The sequence below is a fragment of the Macrobrachium nipponense genome, chromosome 3 (genome assembly GCF_015104395.2).
Source record: "Macrobrachium nipponense isolate FS-2020 chromosome 3, ASM1510439v2, whole genome shotgun sequence".
NCBI classification, from domain to species: domain Eukaryota; kingdom Metazoa; phylum Arthropoda; class Malacostraca; order Decapoda; family Palaemonidae; genus Macrobrachium; species Macrobrachium nipponense.
In genome coordinates, this window is record NC_087202.1 from 91,222,216 (window position 1) to 91,235,441 (window position 13,226).

At 37.9% G+C, this 13,226-nt stretch overlaps 1 protein-coding gene across 1 annotated transcript; it reads left to right on the forward strand.

Annotated features, from left to right (window-relative positions):
* Positions 1-562: 562 nt before the first annotated feature.
* On the forward strand, positions 563-11,703 carry LOC135222445 (collagen alpha-1(IV) chain-like). Its single transcript, XM_064260531.1, has 7 exons — positions 563-642; positions 903-1,087; positions 1,261-1,655; positions 2,173-2,381; positions 9,220-9,356; positions 9,751-10,139; positions 11,305-11,703. Exons 2-7 carry the CDS (start codon positions 903-905, stop codon positions 11,493-11,495), a joined length of 1,506 nt encoding a protein of 501 aa, XP_064116601.1. The 5' UTR covers positions 563-642; the 3' UTR covers positions 11,496-11,703.
* Positions 11,704-13,226: the final 1,523 nt, after the last annotated feature.

The window sequence follows — 13,226 nt, forward strand, 5'->3', positions numbered from 1 at the left end:
ATTTTATTGTTCATATTAATACACTTCATTTTGTTTGTATTAGAAATATTCACGCGTATCGTTACATTCTTTCTCTTTCATAATAAGCAAAAGATAGGGATTATCGTTCATTTTAATCCGTTTCGGTTTGTCTGCATTTTATCACCACATTCTCTCTCTCCCAAAGTGCAACATGATCAGGTGAGTTTGAAAGAATGGTCTTGGAAAAGACGGGGTCTGTTGACCTGTGGGCCACATAGCAGCTTCCTCGTTCTTGTATATTCCACTGTACCGTAAAAATGAACTGGTATCCATGCAAAACAGGTTTGCTCTGAAGACGAGAGTCGGCAGTGAGTTCAATTTTTTCCCGATTTAACTGGAAACTGGCAGACTTAGACATAAGATAGATTATTAAAAGGTAGAAAACCTTAAAGATCGGAATTCTTTAGGATATTTTATATAATATAAGATGATAGGTCTCTGGGTGGGGTGATGAAAAGGATTTGGTTCCCGGCTAGTTGGAAACTCGTTGGGAAAGCGAGGCAGTCTAGGACCAACATAAAAAGGAACTCCGACATGCGTAGATGCTAAATCGGGCAACTTTCTTTTGCGAGACAGTCATCGAGGAGCAGCGTCTTCCTTCTGAGGAGATCTGCACGTAAAGTTAGTACCAGGTTTATATAAGCGTGGGCTTGTACTATTTTATTTCAATAGAAACCTAAATTCAGTTCCATTAAAAAAAAAGAATTATTTTTCCACATACACAGACAGCGAGCTTTTACTGTTTCGTGACTTGTATTTCACAACAGGAGATTCTACTTTGCACGCAGAGAAAGTTGTGCTGGATATCAATCCAGTTCTCTTTGATAGTAAATTTGAGTGAGTCAGTAACGTTCTTTATTTCTATTCTTCTCCTTGTTCAGATGTACCTTCGGATACTCTTAGCAGTGGCGGTGGCATCCGCCGTCGTGAGTGGTGACGATTCTGAGGAACTGGGCATAGGTTCCCTGGAACAAGACACCGTTCTGTACTTCTCCAATCCAACAGCCACGGAGGGAGAAGTGGGCATTTCTAGTAAAGATGGCTCCCTCTATCACAATAATAACCAGTAAATCTGAAACCAATTTTTTTATTGTATTATTTTCTACATGCTAATAGTATTTATATGTATTATATATTACTATATCTATCTATCTATCTATCTATCTATCTATCTATCTATCTATCTATCTATCTATCTACCTATACACACATTCTTAACCTCTTTTTTTGTCTGTGCAGGGCACCTCGTCACGGAATACAAGGTCAGATTGTTGTTGGTGGTATTCCCATAGGTGCTTCCATTGGTGGGAGGCCCATAGGTGGAAGACCCATAGGTGGTAGACCCATAGGAGGTGGGTATCCAGGGCATGGAGGATACCCAGGACATGGAGGATACCCGGGACATGGAGGATACCCGGGACAAGGAGGATACCCGGGGCATGGAGGATACCCGGGGCAAGGAGGTCATGGGGGATATCCTGGGCAAGGAGGATACCCAGGCCATGGAGGATACCCAGGGCAAGGAGGGTACCCTGGACATGGGGGATATCCAGGACACGGAGGATACCCAGGGTCTGGTGGATACCCAGGACATGGAGGCTACCCTGGACATGGTAGCTATCCTGGGCATTATCGTAAGTAGTTCATAGCACATCCCATGTTTTCCAGAGGGACTGATTTTGGTCTTATACAACCATTGACAAATTCATAAGACAGTCAGTTTTGCATATTGGCTTTATTTTCTGTTTCCATTATACTTCCAGTAGTTTCGTGATAGATTTCGATGATATCTTATTCTCAAGAAGGAATTGATTATATTTAAATTGCTTTACCATCCTGAATTGAAAACGCTAGGTTATAGCTACGAATTTTAATGGTCCTATTACTGTGTTATTATTTGATTTTCTCTATGGTTTTAGGCTGGCGTGCACAATGATATTTTTAAGCTTTTCTCAGTTATCCTTATTGATGACAGTTAAGTCACCGCGTTTGGTGGGTTTTTGTGCTATTTTGAACATGAGATCTATTTCAAGATTCACTTTATCCAACTTCGCGTGACAGTCTTTATTGGTCATATTGTTTCTTTTCATTCTCCTTTTACAATTATCATTATTGTTATCTATTTTCTCACTTAGCACCCATCTTCTCCAGCACATAACTCCGACCGGCGTCCAGGTTTCTGTCCAGCGAGCTTTAGACACGTGTGCGTCTCCGTAGGGCTAGGAAGTGCCTCTGGCGTCCACTGCCATAGAGACAGCGACTGCCCCAACTATAGAGACAAATGCTGCTTCGACGAGTGTCTGGAGAGGAATATCTGCAAACCTCCAGCATATCAAGGCAGCTATGAGCCCTACGGCCGCTGAAATTAGGATTAAAAAATCACTGATATCTGTCATGAAACCATGGTGAAATTGGTATTTGTCCTGAAACTAGGATGAATGGATAACCAAAAGAAAAAGTGTTAGAAAGAACTGCAAAATACTGAATATTTATTTATTTTGTTATTGTATAAAACTGTGATCCGTGCGGACTAGCTATTAAGTTGCATATCCAAGAGACTAAGTAGTTATATTAGCATTAAGTGAAACATGCATAATGTGCATCTCATATATTTATGTCTCTGAAATATATAACAAAAGATAATTTTTAGGAATTATTTTCCTCGTTGTTATGAGAGTTGTTCATATCCCGAAGGCTCTTCCTGCCGGATTTCTTTCTTCAAAAAAATTACATTCATTATTTCAGAATGATATTCATACTAGTATCATTTAATACAAATCACAATACTGGAGCAGTTTCGTGTAAACCTGGAAACGTAATGTTACTGTAGATTATTACTCGGGTCTGCTTAATTTATCTGTCCTTCTATCTGAAAATCTATAAGTTTACCTATATTTTTGGTATTTTTTTTAATTGACGAAGGTATTTTCTCATGGAATGTTCTCTAGATTTCTTTATTATCACATGGGCATAGATGGGCAAAGTCGCTGGGTAAGCACACTACTTGAACAGACGCCTTTAGCTGGATACATTCGGGTATGCAATGTTCTGATATGCTTTATAAATAAGACTGACAAATGCAAACTAATACTCAGCCAGTAAAAGTAAGTTGCCCGATATGGCAAGACTTTTCTGTGCATATTAGAATGGCGTTAGATGACCTCTAAACGATAAGATATCAATAGCATTGTTTTCTTTTTTGTTCATTGGATGGTTGGTTTAGTTGAAACTAGCCTTATGCCAGCCCACAGCCCTTTGCCTTGAGGCTACCCTTAATTAAGGGAGATAAGGTGTTAGGGGGGAATAGGATGCCTGGGGTGGAGCCAACCGAGACAATTTTATTCAATAATTTTTAGTCTGTCATTCTACACTATGTCTGATTAGGTATCTAATGAACTGGGTCTGATTGGAAGCTTGTGGTGAGGTGGACGGCAGGTTAAAGTACAGATAATAAGTTGTGAGATGAATTTCGATTCAGCTGTACGTCAACATTTTTTCTTTTATCTTCGTCAACAAGTGATTTTCACCAAATAGTATGAAATCTGTCATAAGATCCACTTACAGACAGAGGAATTCCCGATATTCATTCGAGTATCTTGAATACTTCAAATTGCCTCTTTTTGAAAGCGTTTTTCATTACTTTTCTAGTTAGAACTAGTTTTTTTTTCTAGAATGAACATCTCGTCTTCTTCAGACCTCTAAGAACATTTCAGTCTCTTCGGCATAAGAAATAGCGTTAAATCTATAGTTGAACCACATTAAAAGAGTATTTAAACTGTTGTTTTTAATGATTTATTAGCCGTCTTACTTCCTTCAACTACCTTAGGTCAGTTGACTCTAAACCAACCAACTAACCAACCATTGAATGATAATGCATAAATGAAAACTAGTAGAAAATGTACCGAAGTTTCTTCGGCGCAATCGATTTTTCTGTATACAGCGAATAACCGTTATCCAAGAGTTAGTTATTCCACATCTGTTTGTATGGTGTTTTTACTTTGCATGGTACCAATGGTTATTCAGCAAAGGGACCAACGGCTTTACGTGACTCCCGAACCACGTCGAGAGTGAACTTCTATCACCAGAAATACACATCACTGACCCCTCAATGGAATGCCCGAGAATCGAACTCGCGGCCACCGAGGTGGCAGGTCAAGACCATACCGATCACGCCACTGAGGCGCTTATTTCACTTTTGTCCCTAGAGTGAAGCGGACGTTAAATCGAGCCTTTGTACAATCCAAGGGAAAGGGGAGCTGCCTTCAGTAGGCCGAGAATGACCACCAGGGATCCACATTCGGGCCGGGATCCATCTCAAAAACTAGGCAATCCTTCATGACCTTTAGCCCAACCCTCGATAAAGTTTCAAGGAAATCCTTTGCAACTGTGTGGGACATAATGTATACAACAAAAAAATGAAAAAATGAGAGGGCGCGGGACAAAAGCTTCGTTGACAGAGATAGAGTACTCACTGCTTCCTTGATGTTGTTTTAGAGTTAGTGAAAAAAGTAGCATTAGGACAAATGAGTTAATGTTTCTCAATACGTTTCTATTTATGACTTTAATTTCACTACAACAATCGACGATATGCAGAGCCAATGTGAGCATCATCATTGTTATTATTACCAGCTTGTTGGCATGCACTATGCGCCCTGGAACAGGGCGGACAAACAGGTTTGCCGGAGAAGGTTGGATGTCTCCCTTACCTTTCCGTTCCCATACCTAACCCGCCCCTACCCGGATGGCTGTGTCATGAAGATGTCATGTCTCCCCTACTGTCACCCGGGGGCGGACAAACACTATTCACTTGGATTATTATTACTATTATTATCATTATTATCATCATTCTTACTAATATTATTTAAAATTATATATAGGCTTATCAATATAATCGAAAACAAAATAACGTATGTAAGCATATATATATATATATATATACTGTTGGATTACAGTAAAAGATATTCATATATATATATATATATATATATATATATATATATATATATATATATATATATATATATATATATATATATACATATATATGTATGTATGCTTAAAAAATCACAGTAGATGCATGTGACTTCATTAAATATGCATGCATGTATGTATATGTACGTATGTATGTATGTGGTAAAAAGTGACCAGTAGATTCTACATATATCTTTCAGCCTCAAAGGAATAAAACGATTGCCCACTTGGCTACGATGGTGAGGATGGGTCTATTGTAACTCTTATAAATATATCTGAATTCGACAGCTATATAGATGTACGAGAGGTAATGGACTTTTAGCCTTCTCGTGGTCAGGTCGGCAACCTGACCTCGTGACTATTATGGTGACTCGGGGTCGTGTCCTCCTGCCGGGCATCATAAGTGCTTCACATTTCATGCACTTGGATCTTAAGGTTTTGTAGTGACAAGTGTATAAAAAAAGTGCTAAGAATTCGAGAAGTTAAGAAGGTATTGTGGCTATGACAATTACATATGAAGTCTTGGCACTACACCGTTGTTTCATTTTCCTCTGTGGCATTTGCTTTTATTTATGTATCTGCTGAAAAGCGATTAGTAGATTCTGCATATATATGTATATGTATAAATATGTGTGCATATATATATAATAATATCTATATATATATATATATATATATATATTATATTATATATATATACATATATATATATATATATATATATATATATATATATATATATATATATATATATATATATATATATATATATATATAGAGAGAGAGAGAGAGAGAGAGAGAGAGAAATAGAGAAGTAATATATATATATATGCACATATGTATATACATAAAAATATAGAATATAGATATTATTTATGTGATATATATGCATATATATATATATATATATATATATTATATATATATATACATATATATATATATATATATATATATATATATATATATATATATATATATATATATATATATATATATATATATATATATATACATATATATATATATATATATATATATATATATATATATATATATATATATATATATATATATATATATATATATATATATACATAAATATATATATATGTATATCTATATATATATATATATATATATATATATATATATACATATATATATATCTCTCTCAGAACAAGCCATGGCTATGGCGCAGAGGTGTTTTATAATAAAGTGATGAGCTCAATTTACATGCTACACTATTGACTTACTTTACCATCTTACAATTCTTGAAGAACTTTGACCTAAGCCGTAGGCGTAAAGACCTAATTACATCACATGACACTTTTTTCTCCATAGCAGTTTCTATTTTTTCTGTCTCTAGACGCACGAACCCGATCCCGGGATTTCCCCGCCTTCTTCAGGTCGCTAACCTGACCCGTGATTTCTCTCTCTGTCTCAAACTGCAATTTCTCTTTAGCTGACCTCAACAACTTTCCGTGAGCTTTCTTCTCTGGAGGGCTGTTCCGAGTGGCCTTGTTGCCAAATACCAAAGGAAAATTGATAAAATACGTTTGAGATTTCATTTTTGAGTTGATTTGCATTGCCTCGGCCTATTCTGAATAAAAAGAATTCTTATTATCATTAACATTTTATGATACAAAGGCGCTACAAAACCTTTCGTTTGTGTTCGATTACACCGCATACAGCAAATATGTCAATTTCTTTCGGTAACTGGGACCTTCTCAGACATTTTCAAGATCGAGAAACTTGATGAAAATGTACTTGTTTTAAAAACAGATACCTGGCAACCACCTCATTTTCTTTTTCGATCCGGCCTGTGCGAATATCTCCACTTCGCTTATAAAACAGGGACTCTCAGAGAAAGTTATTCATTTGTAGTTCATCTTGAGCCCGTCGACGACAATAGGTCTCTGGTACAGGAAGAGAAAAAACACATCGTAAACAACAAAGAACTCAGACACGAACGAACTCGAGGAACTTGCAAAGGTAAGTCATTGTACGGTTACGTCACCATTTGTCTCAGCTTTCGGCCTCATTCGTGGTCATCATGATTGACACCAGTTGGGTGGTTTATTGCAATTGTCTGTATTTTGGTTAATTTCATGTCGGGGGCGTTTACCCCCTGCACTCATCCCTCCTCTTAACTGGGGCTGAGGTCGTGCATGTATCCTACAGACCTTAATAGGGCTTGGGGTATTGTAACCTTATAATACTCTTCGTACTAGTTGGATAAATGGGTTCTCATATTCGCATAATCACAGGCGGATAACACAAGATGTCTTTTTAATAAAAGCGAATGGGGCAAAAACACACATGACACACACAGGTTCATTCTTATATACGTTTGAGGATTTAGGTTAAAATTTCAGGTTAGGAAATATCTAATATTTTTAATTCTATTTATCATTTGAATGATTTAAAAGTCAATAAAGCAGTTGAAACTAAACGCTCACCTAGACTAGACCCGAGAAAGAGGACTCTGGAGTAAGCGATAAACCTCCCGTTCAAATGACAGAATGCTATAAAACCTTGGGAAAACGGAGACAAGTGAAAATGCCAAATGAAAGACCATCGAATAGAACTGTCAAGGGCCATATTAGAGATTTTACCATTTGCATATAATATAATGCCCAGAATAACGTTTCTCTCAGAGGATGGGTTTTCAAAAGGGATAAGGAAAGCGGAGTCATGTGTAAAATACCAGTCATGAATGCCGCCAAACCGTCCAGTCTGGGTTCAGTGTGCGAGCAATATGAAACGTTTGGGCCACAATTCGTCAAGTCAAAATGAGAGATGAGGCAAGGATGGGGTCATTCGGTAATTATATGTAGTAATTGGTTTAAACTGCGTTTTGTTAAAGAATTAGATGAAGGATGAAGCATCCCATATATGAAAACGTGTTTTCGTAAGATGTGCCAAGCTTTTTTGAACAGTTATTATTTGAGAGGAATCTTACCCTCTGTTGAAGATAGCTTATGTATCCGCGCCGACAGACGAGTCGGCCATCAAACAAAAGAACATCGCATAGCTGACCGGGATGACTTAGTCCCCCCCCCAAAAAAAAAAAAAAAAAAAAAGTACATCCCCTTATGGTGCATCAAAAGCAAGGTGGGAAACGCCAAAAGATTTTTCGAAAAATTACTATCCTTCGAAGCCACGCCTGTACGGAAAGCAGGTATTCAGAAAGTGAAATCACACACACACGCACACACACATACAAATAGTATAATACTATTCTTACTGGCTATAAAAAAGAAATAATTATAATCCTACTACAGCGTTCTCTCAAGATCGTCATCGTTAGAGAGAGAGAGAGAGAGAGAGAGAGAGAGAGAGAGAGAGAGAGAGAGAGAGAGAGAGAAACATGTACTACATGTCATGTCTACTCACGTTTAAAACGTCACGATAGCTGTTGCTCGTATAGAAGTCATCCATGCTAATAGAATGAATGCAGATCTATTGCTCATTTCTAGACAGTTTCTGTCATCCTCCAACACTTGAATTAATTCTGAAACCGTAGCAAGTGCTGCCATTTACTTATGTTGTCATCTTTATTCACGATACTTTGTCCCTTGCAACACAAAATAACTGACATAAGGAAAAACTTTTTTTCATATCAAATTCCTTGAATATTTTAAGCTACCTCTTCTCAGGAGAGATAGTTCATTCACATATACAATCTATTTGTTCCTAGTTTATTTTGGGTAGCCATACCATAGCCATACTATCTGTGTCTGTACAAAAGCGCGCGCGCACATACACATTCTCTCACACACGCACATACACGTACACTCACTTACAAAATGATTATTGTATGATACTCGTTAGCATAACTTCGGCAAATGAATGTAGTTGTGCTTGTATTTAAAGTCTCGAATCTTTTCAATTACTTCGTTAGTCTGTGAAGCATAAATTAGCATTCATAACAGTTGGCTTTTTTTTTTTATTTCAATTATTTTCTAAGACCCATTAGTAGCTCCTGCCCTTCCCTTTTTCCCAGAACTTATCTGTGAAAATCACTAACATAACTTGCTCGGTTTGGCTCGTGTTTATTTCTCTCGTCTACTAAATTCTGAAGCATCCTCCTCGCTTCTGTGTTCCTGACTCACAATCTTCCAGCCTCCAAAAGACAAAATGGCCATCTCTATGAAATATTATAAGGGAATGTAAGTTATCCTTCTTTCTGGACATAATATAACGGAAGTCCACTTTTTTCAGATGAAGTTCTTGGCAGCCATTTGTCTGCTGATGTGCGCGCTGGTCATGGGTGATGAATTCACTGACCTCGATGAACTTACAGAGCTTACGGAACTCGTGGACACTCGCATATCAGATCTGGACAGCTTTACTTTTCAGTATGTATATCTCACAGATTTAAAACCTTCGTGAAGTAATTGCTGGAGATTTCTATTAATCATAGTTCATCATAAATGTCTGACGACTGAATTTAGACCCTCATTAAGTTCATTTAGATCATATATATTTTTTTTATCCCCAAAGAACTTTGTAGCTTGAATTTATTTCCAGGAGCAGTAGTTTCGTAAGACTTCATTTTGAGTTTTTAAATAACATTTAAATTTTGAACATGAAGTGTGTTCTTGGTCTTTTTATTTACGTGAAATCAATTTTTGTTGGAAATAATACTCAGTATCAACGACCAAGTATTTGTAGTCTAGCAGCCAGGAAAAGTACTTTCTTTACTCGACTGTTTCTGTGTGAATAATTCTATTTTTTAATACTCTTCAACAGTAACGCTGGAGGAGGGTTCCCAGGAAATCATTTACCAGGCCAAGGTTTTCCAGGGCAAGGTTTTCCAGGGCAAGGTTTCCCTGGACAAGGTTTTCCAGGGCAAGGTTTCCCTGGACAAGGATTCCCTGGACAAGGTTTTCCAGGACAAGGCTTCCCTGGACAAGGTTTCCCTGGACAAGGTTTCCCAGGACAAGGTTTCCGGCAAGGTTTCCCTGGACAAGGTTTTCCAGGACAAGGCTTCCCTGGACAAGGTTTCCCTGGACAAGGTTTCCCAGGACAAGGTTTCCCAGGACAAGGTTTTCCTGGAGGCTCAGGCAGTTGCAAATACTGGTGCAGGACACCACAAGGTCAGGCCTACTGCTGCGATCAAGGAAATAATGGTGGTGCATGTAAGTCCTTCAAAAAAATCCTTTTTGAATGTTAGGGGATCATAAGAAAGCTGATCATCTCCCTTCTCACCTGTATTCATGCATCTAAGGTTTTCTTTAAGCCCTTTTCAACAAACAAAAGCAACTCATAGATTTAGACTCATAATAGGAAACAGGAATGAAATAGTATAATTAAACATCTAAAATTCAGTAACATTGCTTTGTGTTTTGAGAGGAGAGTTGTATAAGGAAAAAAAATTATTTAAACTCTCTCATCAGCGCTTTGAAAGTTTATGTAATCTAGATCTCTTCGCTAGTGTTCTTTCTCTCTCTCTCTCTCTCTCTCTCTCTCTCTCTCTCGTAAAATGGCGTTCTTATCTGTGGAATCTGGCCAGCAATATATGGTCTTTTTGGATAATAATGATAAGGATAATAGGAGATTTAATCTGAAAGTGAAAAAGAAAGGCAACGCAGTAATTCTGGGCAGTTTAGGTTATATTATCTTTCCTAAATGTTTTCATTCTTTCTCGTTTCTTGTTTCTGAATTTCAAGTGAAGTTCTCATGCATTTCCATACCACCAGTCTCACTCCATTCCTACTTATAAGTTCAGGTAAAACAATATTACGAGGAAACTATGTTATTTTAATTGGAAAGTTTCTGTGGTAAATCTGGTCCAGCATATTTGATTTGATTTGTCAGCATTACAATCTATAACGCCTTTTTAAAGTCAGAATACCAGTAATAGCACATTCTCTCTCTCTCTCTCTCTCTCTCTCTCTCTCTCTCAGTACACATTATATTTTCCTGCTTTCTGAGTAACCATTATAAATCAATGTGGGAATCACTGATATATGGGATAATGCTCCTTATGCGAACATTTGCACAAAAGAGTCCTTTGTAACCAAGAGCTTTATCCTTTTATTAGAGACTCATACTTTTGTAGCCGGCCTAATCGTACATTTATAGCAAATCTTTGTACCTTTATAATTAATCTCCTTATTCGTGTATAATCGACTTGAATATACCCATAGCCAGTCTTTGAATACAATATAGCGAATCGCTGTTGAACCATTCTCGATCTCCATTTGTGGATATTTCTGCGCCATTTATTGTCAAGCACCGAGTTAGTTCATAGCCAGCTTCAGTGTCCATGTCAAGCTAACTCCGTATATGTTTACGTTTCAGTCCCAGCAGTACGATCCGGATATTGCCCTCCAGTCCGCCCTGTCTGTCCTCCCACCCGATTTGGGGGACCACCCATTACCTGCGCCCATGACAACGACTGCGCCAACTTCAGCGATAAGTGCTGCTTCGACACTTGTCTAGAGCAGCATGTCTGCAAACCCGCTCAAGGATTCGGTTTTGGAAAGCGCTGAAATCTTATTACATGGCTACAATGTCCCACCCTTCTTCTAAATGGCCTTATACTTATGTCCATATTGTTTCTAATAATTTACAGATGAGAAGAATGTGCGAGTGACTGTTATTGTTGATAACACTCAGGTTGTTTGCTTGTTGTCGCAAGTATTTATTTTGCTGTTATTCTAAGAGTATAATTTATTAAAATAAATGAAGAGTTCTGTTTATCTTTTCTCATATACGGGATATTCTCCTACTTTGGCGTTTTGGACCTCATTTTAAACAATTACCTCTCCAAGCAGTCCTCTAAGGTCTGTTGCAAGTTGCAGTAACGATTTTGGCAGCTTATGAGTCAACGACATCAGGTATTCCTCAGCGGTAACCTTACTAGGTTCTGCCAAAGACAAATGAAATCTGAGATTCTGTCGATGAGAAGAGAAAATAAATAGCTACCAACCTTAAACTTGTAAATAAAGGTTTCTCTGTTAGGTCACCGTTCCGATTTAAGAACGAAGTACCTGCTGTGGAAATGCCTCCCATATACACAACGACATTATTTGAGTTCGTTGAGAGTGGCAATGAGTCAAAGTGAGGCCCGGGAGTGAGACACTGAAGTGAGATAGTGAGGGGTTATGGCAGAAAAATTATTCATCCAGATGGTAACCTTTTCCCATTTGCATGGGTCTAGTGCAGTTGTCAATGGGTCAGCGATAGCGTGAGCTCTCTCACCACGTGATATCACTTGTTGTTCAAGCTTGCATTACTTAGAGTTGTCCATTAAATCACTATATGCAGACTGGTAGGCTTCATTTTGGGTGGCACCAGGGTTGGACAATCGAATCTTCAGAGTGGCCTTTTGCCATCCGGGGGTAGCCTCAATCCCAGTACCCTTTGAGCACGCCGATGCTGCTAGCTTAACACAGTATATTTTAAGCATTGCTGCTTAAATCAAACTCTTAAAGGTTTGTTGCGAGTCTCCAAGTAAAGATTTTCAGAAAGAAGGGCCAGGGCCTCCACCTAACCCCTCGCATATGTGGTCAGGGGAACTTGAGTGTTGATAAGGTGAACGAGACTGCTCTTGAATCACGACGCATAACCTTCCATCCTCTTAGAGATGAATTCATCACTTCCTTTTGAGTAAAAGCGAACACTTCTTCCTTCTCAAGCTTTTTATTGTTCTCACTGAGCCTGGGGTATATTTGGGCATTGTTTGTCCGTCCCATTAGCTAATGTATGTAAGAGTTTCTCACTGCTTACCTCATCTGCCGTCTCTTGCCTGAACCGATGGTCTGGTATCTAGGGCCATTACGTACACTGACCCCGAGACACTTAAATGAAATAAAATATTATTATCAATATAATTACTATCATTGGGACACACATTCGTATGGCGCGACCACCGAATTATATTATAAAGCAACATCAACAAAAACACGAATATGTGCGACTTCAATTTTGTCCCAGAGAGGAAAGTATAATGGTTGTTGGTTTGGAGCCTAAATGCTAAAAACGTACCAGGTATGGGCGCTCATGTTACAGAGGCTCACGATTTATGCTTCCTTAGGGACACATGCTGATTAATTCAAAGAGATTAATTTTTTTAATCTCTTGATTCATCCACACACATAAAAGACCGTCAACAAGACCTTCACCTGAAAAGGCAAACGCAAGACTTATTATTACCATTCATGAAAAGAACATACACAATTAACAAAACAAACAACAATAATAATAACAACTGAAGCATA